Source organism: Hippichthys cyanospilos, chromosome 13 (assembly GCF_059441005.1).
Source record: "Hippichthys cyanospilos isolate Australia breed blue-spotted pipefish chromosome 13, RoL_Hcya_1.0, whole genome shotgun sequence".
Classification (NCBI taxonomy): domain Eukaryota; kingdom Metazoa; phylum Chordata; class Actinopteri; order Syngnathiformes; family Syngnathidae; genus Hippichthys; species Hippichthys cyanospilos.
Window position 1 is genome coordinate 3,965,434 of NC_142381.1, and position 15,441 is coordinate 3,980,874.

At 42.9% G+C, this 15,441-nt stretch overlaps 1 protein-coding gene and 1 long non-coding RNA gene across 3 annotated transcripts; one reads left to right on the forward strand and one right to left on the reverse strand.

Annotated features, from left to right (window-relative positions):
• Positions 1 to 104: 104 nt before the first annotated feature.
• eif1ad (eukaryotic translation initiation factor 1A domain containing) lies at positions 105 to 1,966 on the forward strand. Of its 2 annotated transcripts, none has more exons than XM_088430815.1 (5): positions 105 to 247; positions 947 to 1,058; positions 1,128 to 1,236; positions 1,331 to 1,439; positions 1,523 to 1,966. In XM_088430815.1, the coding sequence occupies exons 2-5, from the start codon at positions 972 to 974 to the stop codon at positions 1,719 to 1,721; spliced, it is 504 nt and encodes a 167-aa protein (XP_088286941.1). In that variant the 5' UTR covers positions 105 to 247; positions 947 to 971; the 3' UTR covers positions 1,722 to 1,966. The 2 variants fall into 2 exon arrangements, with proteins under 2 accessions (XP_088286941.1, XP_088286942.1); XM_088430816.1 differs by having other exon boundaries at positions 121 to 247; positions 919 to 1,058.
• On the reverse strand, positions 894 to 10,178 carry LOC148413516 (uncharacterized). The gene is made up of 2 exons (XR_015867555.1): positions 2,378 to 10,178; positions 894 to 1,419 (listed from the first exon to the last, which is right to left on the reverse strand). It is a non-coding gene; the product is annotated as an uncharacterized LOC148413516 (long non-coding RNA).
• Positions 10,179 to 15,441: the final 5,263 nt, after the last annotated feature.

Consider the following 15,441-nt stretch of genomic DNA (forward strand, 5'->3'; position numbering starts at 1 on the left):
GTAACTGCATTAAAAACCCCAACAGGATGGAGGGCGGTCATCTGTCTTGACGGCAGTTACCAAACGTAAAAATGGATCGAAGAAGAATACCACGCTGACGAAGAAGAATGTGTCGCACGCTGATCCGGAAGTATCGCATGTGGTTCCATTTAACTACAGCTTGTAGACTTTTATTTTAGTTACATTTGGGATTTTTGGAGATATTTAGAGACATATTTGCAACGGGAAAGACTCTCTTTATTTCAAGGTATTTTCATAACTTCATCGCGTACTCGGTCTTTGTCGTACTTTGTCGTGCTGATTGAGACGGCTAACGTTAGCTAAACTGCGATCTGACAAACATGAAGATTACTGAGCATATAATTCTAATTGTTTATCGATCGAGATCGCTTTTTCAGTCCGATTTTAATTAGGACAGCTCTATATATTTACTTATCTTAACCCTTGTTGACACACTTTGTAAACTATACATACTGCATTTCCCCTTAATTTTGTAAATTCTTTTAAAGTCGTTGTAATTAGTTATTTATCAACATTTTTTCCTTCAGCCACTCAAATTGTTCAGTAGCATCAGTTCCATGCATACATATGTAGGATTAATTTATTTATACCCACTAAAAATAAGTGGTTTATGGTGTTTGCAGCCATTAACTGGTCTTTACTTCCACCTACTGTCCTGAGGTGTAACAAGTCAACAAAGAATTTTCATTTTGCTGACATTTTGACGGAATGTTGCAAATGGAATTGAATGTTCCCTAGTGTTTTTCCCCCATTGGTTTTTATAATTACAAAAAAAAATCTTAAGAATTTTCATAATTTGTAATATGCCACAAGGGTTAATGTGACATTTTTATAATGTCAATAAAAAGAAAGAAAATGTCCACCGCTTCATCTGCATTTCTTTACATACCTTTACAGTAAATACCGCTGTTCATTTTTTCATCAGCTGGCTGAGAAGATCATTACTGATAATGTCACAGGCCACTAAACGCAAACACGTGGTTAAGGAGGTTCTTGGAGACTTCGTCGTTCCAACGGAGAACCAGCAGATTGTGAAGGTTTGCATGATGTGGCTAGCATCAGAAAGTCATTTTCTTCCTCAAATGTCCCGCTTTTGTCTCATGTAGGTAACTGGTAGCCGTGGTAACAACCTCCATGAAACTGTCACAGCACAGGGCGATATGTTCCTGGTGAGCATGCCCACAAAGTTCCGCAAGAACATTTGGATCAAGAGAGGTGAGTAGCAGGATTTGCGGTTTGTGGTCCACCCATGTGGGACCCCCTTCCAAATGGTAAATTAAGAGGAGTCGTTTTGTTTCTTTACATCCAGGTGATTTTGTGATCGTGGATCCGATCGAGGAGGGGGAGAAGGTGAAGGCGGAAATTAGCTCCATTCTCTATAAAGATCACATTGTGTACCTGCAAGAACAAAATCTGTGGTGGGTGGCATGTTTTTTTTTTTTTTTTTTTTTTTTGCAGCTATATTTGGCTTAGTGAAATTGTCTCAATTGTCTCCATCCAGGCCTGAAGGGTTTATGAGTGAAAACAAGACCAATCAACAGAAAGATGACAACACAGAGAAAGCCCAAGTGGAAGCCAGCACCAGCCAATCAGACGACGAGGACGATTTGTTTGTTAATACCAATCGTTGTACTTACCAGTACAGCGAGAGTGAAGATGAAGATGGCAGTGATGCTCAAGATGAAGAGGACGCACAGTGACGATTGACAATTTTTTTTTTTTTTTTTTAGGATAATCCTTCAACTTTTTTGTCCTTATAAACTTTACAACACAGCCGCTGGACATAAACGGTTGGGCTCATTCCTGCATGTAAATGGCGGTGCAGGGGCGCACACATTTAAATTTCTTAAGTTTAAAGTTTTTACGTTTTATTGAAATTGATGGGTAATTGTGAATGTGTACATTGTTTTTTGTGTGAGCTTATAAACTTTATATTTTCACCCTACATTGTATGTTATTCACGTCTAAGCACTAACGCTGGTTACATTTTGAAATCTAAAATACATTAAGTCAAGTTTATTTGTATAGCCCTGACTCACCAGTCTAGAAAGGGGCTTTATATGTGGAAAAATCTCAAAGTACATCTCAAACTTTAAGCTAGCTAACCATCAAATTAAAATCGCTACAGTATAAGTGTGTGTGTGTGTGTGTGTGTGGGGGGGGGGGGGGGGGGGGGGGGGTCCGTCAACATAGTGCAACAATTGGTTGAGTAATAATCATTAGACGTAACAGGTAATATATAAACACGCATAGGTCTTTTTAAGAGCAATTTCACTCGTCATATAATTTTCAGACATTAGCGTTGTTTTATTAGCTAGCATAGTTTAGCAATTAACTCGTGTCGCTATTTGCTTACCGAGGCAATGGACGATTCCTCCAACTTCCCTGTGCTTCAGTTATGTTGTCACTTGAAACTATTATTTTAATAAGAGATCGATCGACAAGAGAACCGTAGGGTCCACTCTTGTGGACTCGTCTTGAAATGTTGTTCCCGAGGAGGGGGAATTCCGGGATACGTCTTGCTGCTTCCGTCGTCTCTCGTCTTGTTCCGGTAGAGGGCGGACTTCCGGCAAACGTCTCATTTCTTTGACAAATGTTATTCTTTGCCACGTTAACTGCAACAAAATTAGTAGTAAACCAATAAAGGTTTATACAACCGTAAAATAGAAAATACATTGATACCATATTTACATGACTACTCAAAACGAAAACTATAAGGCTATTATGACTGCAAAACACCCCAAAGTCTGCATACAAATCCGGGAATGAAGTACAAACGTCAAAATGTCACTTAGGCTGATTAAATGAGCGGCTTCGTAGAATCATCACTTGCTTTTCTCCACTTAGGTGCAACTCCTCAAAACACATCCATGGCAAAGAAGACAATTATACTCTGTAAAAATGTGCAAACAATGTCAACTGACAACTTTGCATGAATCATTTTTTGAAAAATAAAACTTGACATCTTTATTTAAAACTTGTAAAAATGTGCAAACAATGTAAACTGAACAACTTTGCATGAATCACTTTTTGAAAAATAAACATTTCAGTTAACTTACGACCAATGTATGTAAAGCACTTTACACGGTAATTTTAAACTGTTTTAATTAAAAGCTGAAACCAGCCAACAGCACAGCAATGAAAGCAAGACACCGCAGGGAATTGAACCCCGTCCCGACCAAGTCAGGAGTGCCACCACCGGAGTCTTTTGCTTTTTTGTTTGTACTGTTACTGCGGGCAAAAAGCAAAACCTGGAGGAACAAAGCCAGAAGGCTTGTTCCCCCAGGAAAAGAAAACCCTTGCCGGCCGCTATGTGGTGGGGTCACCGCACGGTTTAAGTCTGGACACGAGGCTGAAACTAGAAGACAAAACTTGTTTGCCCCCGGACCCCCACATTCCCCGCAACTACAAAATATTTTGTCGGACGATCTCCAAAGTATCCTCGTCATTGATACCAGCATTCAGAGTTGTACGCAAATCCATTTTCCCCCTCTCACTGATGATACCGAACTGGAAACCCGGGTCAACTGTCAAGCTGTTAAAGGGAGGAAAAACAAAGACAATTTAAGGCCCCTCCCCCCACCCCCTCCCGCGAACCCCAAAATAAACCAATTCTTATCCATTGTTAACTGATTGCAGTTTTACCGCCAACAGATGAAACCGTATTAAATCAGCAGCTACTCTTCCTGAGTGAAGAAATTTAACTTAGGTGCGCAGAATCACAGCATCCAACGACCTGGCGCTGATGTTAAGTGATGAGTGATTTAGGCTGAAAAATTCTGAAAAGACAAAGATTGTTGCGCCCCCACCCCCACAAAGTCCCCAAAAAGCTTGGCATTGCACAAAAGTACAAACAGGTTATGCACAGCTGATGTACATGCAGCAAAAAGGAGTTACACTTTTAAAGCCATGGCGTGATCAAGGGAACTGAAATTACTTAACTTCCAACCCACAAAGTGATGCGTTAGGGAGCAAACAAACTTGCAGCTGTTGATCTAAGTGACTGGATTCGCCGTTCCGTCACAGGTTAGCCCATCCAGAAAATTTGGGGAAAATTTGACCTGGGAAACCAAATGGAAAAGCACAACACACGGAGAGAGAAAGAAAGAGGCGGGGCTTCTGCCAAGGACGTCGGCTTTAAGCTCAAGCGCACAAAGACGGGGGTTGGGTCGATACGTCATTCGGGGAGCGCGACACATGAAATTCGTCGGCAGCTTCCACAGACGGCTTTTGCATTCAAGAGGCGGGCGAGGTCGGAGTGGACAGACGGAAACAATCTGAAACAGAGTGATCTACACAACACCCAGCACACACAACTCAAAATTTCTACTCATCTTAAGTTTTAAGATGCCAAGCAAGGGCGCCCGTTGGACAAAGAGGAATTCAAGTAAAGCATTGTTGCTGATTTGAGGTTAACACAGCCAGTTCCAAAAAAAATTATCTACAACTTGACAAATGAAATCTTACTTGATTTTGAGGTTAAAGCCAGTTGGCGAAATGTCTGTCTACAACTTGAGATACAGAAGTCTTACTAGTTTCGTTAGATGACGTCAATCCTGAGCTCTGTAAAGAGAAGTGCAGGGAACACCAACAAACCATATCTAGGGCGCTACTTGAACGCAGCGCATTTGCGTTGCGGTTCAAATCTGACTAAGCTGCACAATGCGCAGCTTTCCCCAGCTACCAATTTAAGAACTTCACACAGTTGCGTGATTGTGGACATACACTTTAAAGGCTGCCACTCGCACAGTTGCGCGAGGGCCACGTAGCTGGGGACTACAAATGCTGCTAGCTTAACCTGACATTGAGACAGTCGATTCTCGACGGGTAACACAATCCTCCTTTGTAGACTGCTCTGTAAAATCAGACAGATCAACAGTCCCACCCCCCCCCCCCCCCCCCCGGTAAAATATAGAACTGACTAGTTATCCTTACCCGAATGCTTTACTGCAGATATGACAATCGCGGCCCATCAAATGCGTCTGCATCTCAGCACAAGAGGACAAAGCAATGCTATGCATCACGTCACGCGTATAGCAAGTTGCTTTTGAGATGTGGGCAGCTGAGCCCCGGTCAACGTTACAACCCATCAAATCGGGGGGTTTCCAAAACATATTTAGCTGCTTGTCCGACTATCGAGATTTGATGGATTCCACTTATCTGCCTTCAATTTCCACTTTGAAAGGGGGAGCATTCAAGCCCTGGTCACATCACAAGCTCCAAGCTTAAATACCTGAAAAGCACAAGAAGAGCTCCGCCCACCCCAAAGAACAAATGCATACCAGTACTGTATTTCATCACAACAAGCTATGCATTTATTATGCAGGAAAAAAAATCCTTTACAAGTAGTTGACTCATTGTATTAGCAATACAAGGGATGCTAACTAATTGCAAAGGAATTGCAATGGAAGGATTTTTAACCAAACAATGAGTGTTAAAAATAATGAATACATTTAATGAGCTTACGTGATGCTCGGAAGCGCAAGGACCGTGTACATACAATGAGTTAGGGAGACTTCCAGGCCGTCTCGGGAATTGGAAAAGCGCACAGGACACGCAGGGCACACTGAAAAAATGCAAAGGAAAAAGCCTCTCCCCCCGTAGGACCCCACCCAATATACAGCAGAGCAAACCATAGTCTTACATGCTACCGAGTGATTTTCCAACAGGAATCGAATACCGCAGGTATGAACGCGAAGGATTTCCACCTTATGCATTGATGCGGAGATGTAGGCTTGGACGTAGCTTACTGAAGGGCTGCTATGACTTAAAAATCTGCAAGAGTAACAAAGACATCGCCCCCATCCCCAACCCACAGCAACATGCCTGTACAAAATAGACTTTAATAAAAAGACTTTACCACTTTCCACATGTGCTCTGGCTACACCAGCTTGACTACTTTAGAAGCTGCGAGGAAAATTGTCCACTTGACTTGACGTTTGGGACGCTGAGATGATTCCTATTCAAGCCAAGGGAAACTTGAGCTGTGGAGTCTAGGAAGAGACTGGTTAAGACCCCCCCCCCCACCCCCATTTCCCCCCAAGATGTTATATGAAACCCAACCGTAGACAAACTTCTTCAAGTGGGACTAGCGAACAAATGATGGCCTCTCCTGCCGGCTGGGAGCTACTTGTGATCGCAGGGAGGGGGGAGAGAATTCCGCTAAGGCGTCGCTGTCGCCGCCACACTACCAAGGACTTGGTCCCAGTGGACACCGCCACGCGAGTCAGAACCCAACAGGAATGGTGATCAAGGTACGAAACGCTTTATAGATACCCTGGAAGAGGGAAGAGAAATCTGTGCGAGAATATGGTCCTACAAATAAATTTTGGTATTAAGTTTTAATAAATAGGGCCTGTTACGGATACCTCTACCGTTATACAAACCAGCGCCTTTGCGGTAACTTGAAGCATGATGACACTCGCGCCCTGTTCGACCCTCTTGGCTGGCTTGCTCTGGATCGGCTGAGCCGCTTCAACGATGGGCGTTAGCCGCGCTTTGCCTGCCTCTGGCGCCTTCTGGTGTCTGCTCTTTTGGACCCGCCTGATCGCTCTCCGCGCCATCTGGTGGCCGCTGCCGTCTGCGCTTTTGGACCCCCTCTGATCGCCCCTGGAACCCTCTGGTCGCACCATGCTCTGGTCCTGTCCTGCCTGGTCTCGCCTCTGGTCTCTTCCTGCCTGGTCGCGCCTCTGGTCTCGTCCTGCCTGGTTCACCCTTTGGTCTCGTCCTGCCTGGTTCACCCTCTGGTCTCGTCCTGCCTGGTTCACCCTCTGGTCCCACCGCGTTTCCGTCATCCCCGCGTCGGCTTCACGTCACTGATCCCGCGATCTTCTAAGAACTAAGTCCACGCTTCCTTTCAACAACTAAGTCCATTCTTTCTCCCGGTAAACTCAGTCCATAGCCCATAGGGCAATTGAAAAAAAAAAAGTAAAAATTGAAAAGTACAAAAAAAAATATATATTTATATATTGAACGACTGCACTTAACACGTAACTTCTGTTGTGGAAAAAAAAAAAAAGCGAACTGACAAGCAACTTCCAACTTCATTTCTGTAGTAAAAAATGATTGACGTTTGCAATTGAATATTTGTAGTAAAAAAAAAAATCTTCCTTGATAGACCACTTTAGTCGACAATTCAACTTCTGTAGCAATAAGTCAAAAACAAAAATGCCTTTTCGGGATTAAAAAAGCTTTGCAGTTGAGTGAAAATGACAAAAAAGTAACCATGAGTTAGACTTCTAGTTGCTAATGACAGTTTTTTTTTTTTTTTTTTTTTTTTTAAGTTTAGCCTTTAGAAAATGGCCGCTGGGGCGTCTTTGCCTTTAGAAAATGGCCGCCGGGGCGTCTTTGCCTTTAGAAAACGGCCGCCGGGGCGTCTTTGCCCTCAGAAAACGGCCGCCGGGGCGTCTTTGCCCTCAGAAAACGGCCGCCGGGGCGTGGTTGCCCTCAGAAAACGGCCGCCGGGGCGTGGTTGCCCTCAGAAAACGGCCGCCGGGGCGTGGTTGCCCTCAGAAAACGGCCGCCGGGGCGTGGTTGCCCTCAGAAAACGGCCGCCGGGGCGTGGTTGCCCTCAGAAAACGGCCGCCGGGGCGTGGTTGCCCTCAGAAAACGGCCGCCGGGGCGTGGTTGCCCTCAGAAAACGGCCGCCGGGGCGTGGTTGCCCTCAGAAAACGGCCGCCGGGGCGTGGTTGCCCTCAGAAAACGGCCGCCGGGGCGTGGTTGCCCTCAGAAAACGGCCGCCGGGGCGTGGTTGCCCTCAGAAAACGGCCGCCGGGGCGTGGTTGCCCTCAGAAAACGGCCGCCGGGGCGTGGTTGCCCTCAGAAAACGGCCGCCGGGGCGTGGTTGCCCTCAGAAAACGGCCGCCGGGGCTTGTTGCCCTCAGAAAACGGCCGCCGGGGCTTGTTGCCCTCAGAAAACGGCCGCCGGGGCGTTTTGCCTTTAGAAAACGGCTGCTAGGGCGTTTTGCCTTTAGAAAACGGCTGCTAGGGCGTTTTGCCTTTAGAAAACGGCTGCTAGGGCGTTTTGCCTTTAGAAAACGGCTGCTAGGGCGTTTTGCCTTTAGAAAACGGCTGCTAGGGCGTTTTGCCTTTAGAAAACGGCTGCTAGGGCGTTTTGCCTTTAGAAAACGGCTGCTAGGGCGTTTTGCCTTTAGAAAACGGCTGCTAGGGCGTTTTGCCTTTAGAAAACGGCTGCTAGGGCGTTTTGCCTTTAGAAAACGGCTGCTAGGGCGTTTTGCCTTTAGAAAACGGCTGCTAGGGCGTTTTGCCTTTAGAAAACGGCTGCTAGGGCGTTTTGCCTTTAGAAAACGGCTGCTAGGGCGTTTTGCTTTAAGAAAATGGCTGCTAGGGCGTTTTGCCTTTAGAAAACGGCTGCTAGGGCGTTTTGCCTTTAGAAAACGGCTGCTAGGGCGTTTTGCCTTTAGAAAACGGCTGCTAGGGCGTTTTGCTTTAAGAAAATGGCTGCTAGGGCGTTTTGCTTTAAGAAAATGGCTGCTAGGGCGTATTGCCTTTAGAAAATGGCTGCTAGGGCGTATTGCCTTTAGAAAATGGCTGCTAAAGCGTTTTGCCTTTAGAAAATGGCTGCTAAAGCGTTTTGCCTTTTGAAATGGCTGCTAAAGCGTTTTGCCTTTTGAAATGGCTGCTGAAGCGTTTTTCCTTTTGAAATGGCTGCTATGGTATTTGCTTTTAAAATGGCTGTTGGGGCATTTTGCCTTTAAATGGCTGCTATGGCATTTGCTTTTAAAATGGCTACCACAACATTTGACATATAGTTGCTAACAATAGCAGAAACTAGTTTTACTGCATTAAAATCCCTGTGATTGACCACACCATAAAGTATCGTTTAAAATTTCCGATCAATTATCCTCAGATAATTCTGAAGGGGGAAAAATCTGTGCCCGCCTTTAGATATTGTGACGTAACTGGACGGTGGCGTAGTTCGAATCAACAAATGACAAGTGATCGAGGGACTTGCGTCACGGCGGCCATTTTGCGTAAAAGAGGTTACAAAAATGTGACGCTACATTTGCCAAGCAAAAAATGACCATAGTTACGAATTTAACGAGAAATTGTACAATTTTAGTAAATATCAAGTGTTGGGGTAGCCAAGGTTACAATAGTAAAACGAGCGGAACTTTACACAAAAGGTCTGTGTAAACCAATATAAGCTTTCTTAGGTAGAAAAAAACATACTATGAAATAGGTACAAAAACTGAAATAAGTTGCCCTAAAGTGTGATGGAACGGCCAGCAAACAAAGCCGAACAAAAAAAAATCTTAACAAAAGAACCGTTCAAGACCGCTAACTATCATTTCCCGGCTGAACAAGACAAATCAGAGTCCAAACAACAATCGGCATAATTCAAAGTACTTCCCGCATACTAAAAACGTTTGTCGAAATAGCTAACGACAGAAAAGAACGGTTTCACCTGAGAATCATGAGTGAGCTGATGGAGATTCGAAGCAATGTGACGCAGCAAGAAAATGGCGTCTTTTTATAGGTTTTGAGTGATTCGGTCACGGGTAGGGCGACGTACTCATCCGACACAAAAGTAGTTCTTTAACGGAACCCTCATTTTGCCCCAACATGTTGACAAGCGTGTGCATTTAATTTAATTGCGTCTAAATTTAATGTTTTAGGAACTCGTATTTTGTGAAGAGGGTGACTCCGGCCTTTAAAACCTATATTGAACCACAACAGCTGACGTCACGGCCAACGGTCGCGCGGAGTAATATATTTGAAGTTTCTAGACTCCAAAGCTGGATGAATCCAGAATGTGGTCGGATCTACTTCTCCTTTACTGCAGTGATACGCCTTTGTCATCGAAACAAAAATATCTTAACAGCCAGCTCATCAAAGGTTGAATGTGCCAAATTTTTGCACGATCTGTCATAAATTATTCGGCATTATCAAGGCGGCCTCGCAAACAAATTTTTGCCGCACAAATATACAAGTTCAACACTAGTTTGAGACAAATACAGTAGTCGGTTTTACTGTAATGATTACAGTGGGAAATTGCTTTCTATTTTTAGTCGGATTACTGGAACAAACGTCATTAATAGAAGCATTAAAATGAACAGGAATTTTAACAGTGGAAAGTTACCAGTGTTGGTGGGACGGGGAGTGAGCAAACATGGCACAGCTCGTCGTGGCCAGAATAAAACCGTCGGAAATCCAGTCAGAATTTCTAAACCAACTACTTTATTAACTCAATACGTCAACCTACGATGACGATTAGCTGTTTTATGTATTTATGAGTCTTTATGAGCTTTCCTTTGCTCAAACATTGGGACAAAGCTTTTCATCCTTCTGAGCTACTTTATACGTCAGTCAGGCGCAGTTTATTTTTACGTATTAAATACTCATGTGATATTGTTTCCAAAACTTATAGCGAATAACGTATAATGCGAACGGATAAAAAAAAAAGTGGCAAAGATGCCAAAACAGGCGGAGCAGAAGAGTGGAGCCATGACTCAGGGTCACGTGACGCTTTTATTAGTTGCTCATCCCCACACTATGGAAGACGGGAAGTGCCAAATATAAATGAAAGTACTGTACCATTACATGTTACAATCATTGTATTACTTAATTGTTTCATGAATCAAATGTTTTATTAAAAGTCAATATTGAATCAACAATATTGTGTATGTATATTTAACGGTATGTTTTCCGGAGTAACGTTTATTTTATCTGTCAAACTCTCCCGTCAAATCTTGATGGGCGGGTCCCAACACCTGATTGGTTACCCTGCTCTTCAAACCAAGACGTGATCGGAAAGTGCGGAAATGACACGACAACTTTAATAAAGTCTCCCAATTTACCTTGAATGAAATCTTTTTCTGCTGGCGCTGCTTCCACCCATTCTCCCCCTCTCTCTCTCTATACTGTATATCTATATACTTGTGGTCAATGCAATAGTATTTTTATGCATGCATCGTGCCATTACATATTCATTCAAATAAGTTATTCAAAATTGATTTTGGCGATCTTAACCAAGAAAAACCACCAAGAAGAGGAAAGTATGTGCGCAAGCATGTGTGTAAAACCCGCATGGTTCTCCGTTAACTACCCTTGTTCGGCTGGTCACATCTTTCTAACCAGCAGGAGCAATGCTGCCATCAAACGGTCACAGTTACTCACTGCAAAGCTCAATTTGGTTAAATGGGGCCTCCACATGAAAACTCGATTTTTTGGAGTTTGGAACCATGTTCCAATGTTGATACTAACCCCAAAAGTACCAACACGTGTTATTTTCCTTCGTCTATGCATTTCAAAGCAATATTTGCTTATTCTGTGCTCTCACATCGTCCCCGTCCATGAAGATGAAAATGGATGAAATCTAGACAAAGATGGGAGGAACGAAATCAGGATGAGATGGATGACTATTTGGCTTTCGTGCAAGAAAAAAAAGTCACCACCAAAATAGTAGTCCTCCGGAGGCCTTCGAAACCGGAAGTTGCCGTCATGTTGTCAATACTCAAATTTTCAATGTAAAACAAAAATACAGTGTCCAAAATGCTAAAAAAAACAAAAAACAATTGAATTCAAATAATCTGAAACTCAAGTGTAGCTTGATTATCTTACGTTAAGGGTGATGTAATGTTTATGTGTGCATTCTCAAAACTGTCAAATTGTCGATGTGGATTGCAGCAGTTCATAATATGAATGCAGTTCATTTACTTGCCTCTAGATGACACTAGTGTACCAATGGTGCGTGCCGAGCAGGTCGATTTTGATATGACATTTCCAGTGATCTAGGGATCACTTACAATTCCACAGGAGCAATGATATTTATTTTGGTATAATTTTGTGCAAGTGAGTTCACATAAGGTCATAAAAAACACTTCTTGTGTTATGTTGTTCAGCCCTCTTGCTAACGTGCAGTCAAATGTGACAGCACGGTAGTTAACAAGCATTTGTTCAATGTTTTTGGGTTTTTTTTCCCAAAAAGCCGAAGTATGTGTTTTTATGTGAATATGTACAATGTTAGACGTAGCTAAAGTCAGTTTTAATTTTCTTACTTTTACTGTTTGAACTGTTGGTGCAAAGCGTGGTTATTCCTTTCCCATGAGTCTCTCTTTTTCTAACTTTGTCCAGTGTGTCCGTTTGCAACATCAGTTAAACTTTGGCAATATAGTGAATCCAGTTGCATTTTTCTCAGTGAATCCTTTAGTGTGAGGCAGACATAGCGTTGTGGTGATCTCATAGCTGTGCACTGTAGGGTCTTTGTGTGGCAGCAGGCTTAGTCAGGCCCTCAGTGTCATCTTGGGCATGAATTAATCACATAGAAAGATTTGAACAATGAGATTGGGAGAGTAGCTTTTACAGACACATCCCATCCAAGTCAGTGACCTTTGACCTTCAACCATCCCTTGACAAGCCAAAGCCTTTTTGTCTAATTTCAATATTTCAGTGGCTGGTGCATCCAAAAAGCATTTGGTATAGTCTGGAATTTCCCCGTCAAGTTCATTCCGAGTGTACGTAATGTTTAATGTAAGTTATCTATTAACATTATGCGTTTGGCAGGACATGGTGTAAGTAATAGATTACAGAGGCAGATAGACAGGGTAGAAGCGGGAGACGCAGAGTTTTTGAAGTGTTTTGAAGTTTGACTCATACTTTCAAATCAATGTGCATCCCTCGGATGCATCATTTTTTTGACATCAAAATATTCATCGTCGTCCATCTACTCTTTTATTCAACCAAACTTGACAACTTGCTCACATTTAATAATACTTTGTATACAGTATATAAAATATGCAAAATATATGAAATATTGGTGGTAGGTGGTTAGCATCTCAACCTTACGAAAATTTTACATCAAATACCTGCTGAAACTAATCCCATTCAACTGTTCTAAAAACTTTGATAGCAGGCTGGTTGTAATATACTGTGGAATGTTAATGCCAGAGGCTCATTTGCGCTCTTAAGATGAAACAACGAGGCGCGCTTGTCAATCATTTCGGATGAAAACATTCTAAATAGCTCCAAATATTCTCTTGCTCCAACTCAAATCAGCGTGAGATCATTCCTGTACTTTTATGATAACCCGAAGCATCTTCCTGCGTTTGATAAAAACAGTGGGAAGAACATGCTTTTCCCCTTCCCTCATTAATTTGTACATCCTTCTCCAAACATGTTACACATGTTCACATCTCAAGCTGCTAACCTTCTGCTTGGAAGGCAATGGGTTGAAAAAGTTGTAAGAGTTACAGTTTACCGCTTATTCATAAAGCTAGCACACAGGAAAATGTCTTGAGAGATACCGTAGTTTACTCATGGATGAGAATTTATTTTCAGGGAAAAAAAAAAGTCTTTGCATTGATGGCTTATTCTATTGTTTTGTCACTTTATTGAATTACGGCAGTAGAAGTGCGCATTCAGTCCGATGTCGAAAATGATCGAGGGTCACTAGGGACAGCGCAGTAAAAGTGGATGCACGTCAGCTGACCGGAAGAGGAAACAGAAGGCCGGAGGTGATATGTGATGTCATCAACAGAGGGAGGAAGAACACAGGGGCCCTTCAACTACCATCAGGTGCATCCAATTGTTTCGCATATTGTTGCCAGCATGAAGATTTAAATTGATGTGTTTCTGAAAGTGCCGTTAAGATTTTTACTTGAGGAAATACGGTATTCAATTGAATTATTATTAGATTAGGACGATATTTTCAAATGATTACATAGGGTTAGGGACAACCTGGAATTTTAAATACCGATTTATGCATTCTAAAGCTGTGAAATGCTAGAGCTTAGCCAAGCTGACATCTGGCGACATCATCCTAGAAAGGTGACAGGGAATATTTTTTTTCTTTAAATTGGACAGGGAAAATGACTTTTTATATCATGTATTTATGCATATACTCACAACCAAGCAATTGCATCTCCAAATACTGCATTAGCATACAAAGTAAACCCAACCCACTAATTCTTCTTCTTGCAAAATAACAACTATAATAACAGAGCACCAGTAATCTACTGTGGAATGTAAAAAGCCAGCGGTTCATTTCAGGTTTCATAAGGGAAGTGAGACACAAGTGTCAATCAGTTATGATTAAAGTACAGTTCTAAAGATAAGATGAACCTTATTGTCGAAGGGATATTTGTCTTCGGCAGAAAAAGCATCTCTGCCACATCAGCGTTTAAAACAAGCATGTAAAAACACATCAGCGCAGCAGCCTCTTTCAGTCAGTGCAGGGAAACGGACAACTGCGTCATATTACATTTTCTGATGAACTTTTCAGTCGCAGGAAAACATAATGTCCCATCACTGAGCTATTTTTGGAGCAGGTCGGTAAGTGCCTCATGCGGTTCTTATGCACGACCGGTTGGTGAGCCCTGACTTGCGCTGTAGTGGCAGAGAGAATGAAAAATTTCAAAAGACATACTGTATCAGCAGTCCAAGAATGCCCAGACATGTCGTCTAGCCAGGAGATGAGAGCTGTCACTGTTGGGAAATGCCTGGAATCTGAAGAGCAGAGTGGGAGTGGACTGATGGCACAAGCTGGTGAGACAAAGCATTGTTGGCACAGCTCACACAGCTGTTTTAAATACCTCAAGAACATCTGGTCGTCTGCCCCCCCCCCCATACCATTGCTGGCATGTGGGCCACACACCTTAAAGATGCATTATATATAAGATGGGTTATTTGGGACACTTTCCTTTCTCCAGCTTGGATTGTTCATCAAGATAAAAACTTCACTCCTGCTCTGATTCACATGATATCTGACCGCATGGAGCCTTTCATGAAAGCGATTCTAGGTGGTTGTTCCTGCAGACCCCAGCAGCAAAGTTTTGAACACTCTTTCATGTCTGATCAGGTTTGAGAATGTTTGTTTATCCAGTATGTCCAAAGACAATAAGGACAAGCGGGAACTTCCAAGAAAAGCCCTGCAGTTTTCATAAGAAACAGCTCTCCCAGGGAGATTCCTCTGGACTGTCAGACCTGCTTTTGGTATTGTGGGCTAAAGTCCTGGATTGCCGAGTTTGACTCAAAAACATGACAACCCGCGTCGTGCCCCAGTGGCCCTTCAAGGTAAAATGTGGTTTATAGTCTAGTTTGCTTTTGCTGCCCCTCCTCTGGCATCCGTCATCTTCTGAGTTCACAGATTTACTTGGGGGTTCAGAGGTCACGTTTAGTCACAGTGCGGAGGGGTTTTGAAATACCATAACCCAGCTTAACAGGGCGTGTCTGGTATTTGTCACGGTCAGAACAATTTAGGGTGATTTGGAGAAAAAAAGTTGTAAACAGGTAGAAACTTTATACTGCATACATGAGAAATTCCCCTCCGCACTAAGTTGTTATTGTATTTTTCCACTTTTTAATTCTTTGTGAAATCTGGCTGCCTACCTCTCTCAGTCTGCCAAAACAAGACCAAAGGTCACTGAAGGTCTTCTGAGGCTGAAACCGCTCCTACACTGT

Bases quoted from the DNA above. Each gene is read 5' to 3' on its own strand.
- eif1ad (XM_088430815.1), top strand. From the start codon at position 972: ATGTCACAGGCCACTAAACGCAAACACGTGGTTAAGGAGGTTCTTGGA. The intron at 1,059-1,127 runs GTTTGCATGATG...TGTCTCATGTAG, and splicing joins AGAACCAGCAGATTGTGAAG to GTAACTGGTAGCCGTGGTAA. The intron at 1,237-1,330 runs GTGAGTAGCAGG...CTTTACATCCAG, and splicing joins GAACATTTGGATCAAGAGAG to GTGATTTTGTGATCGTGGAT.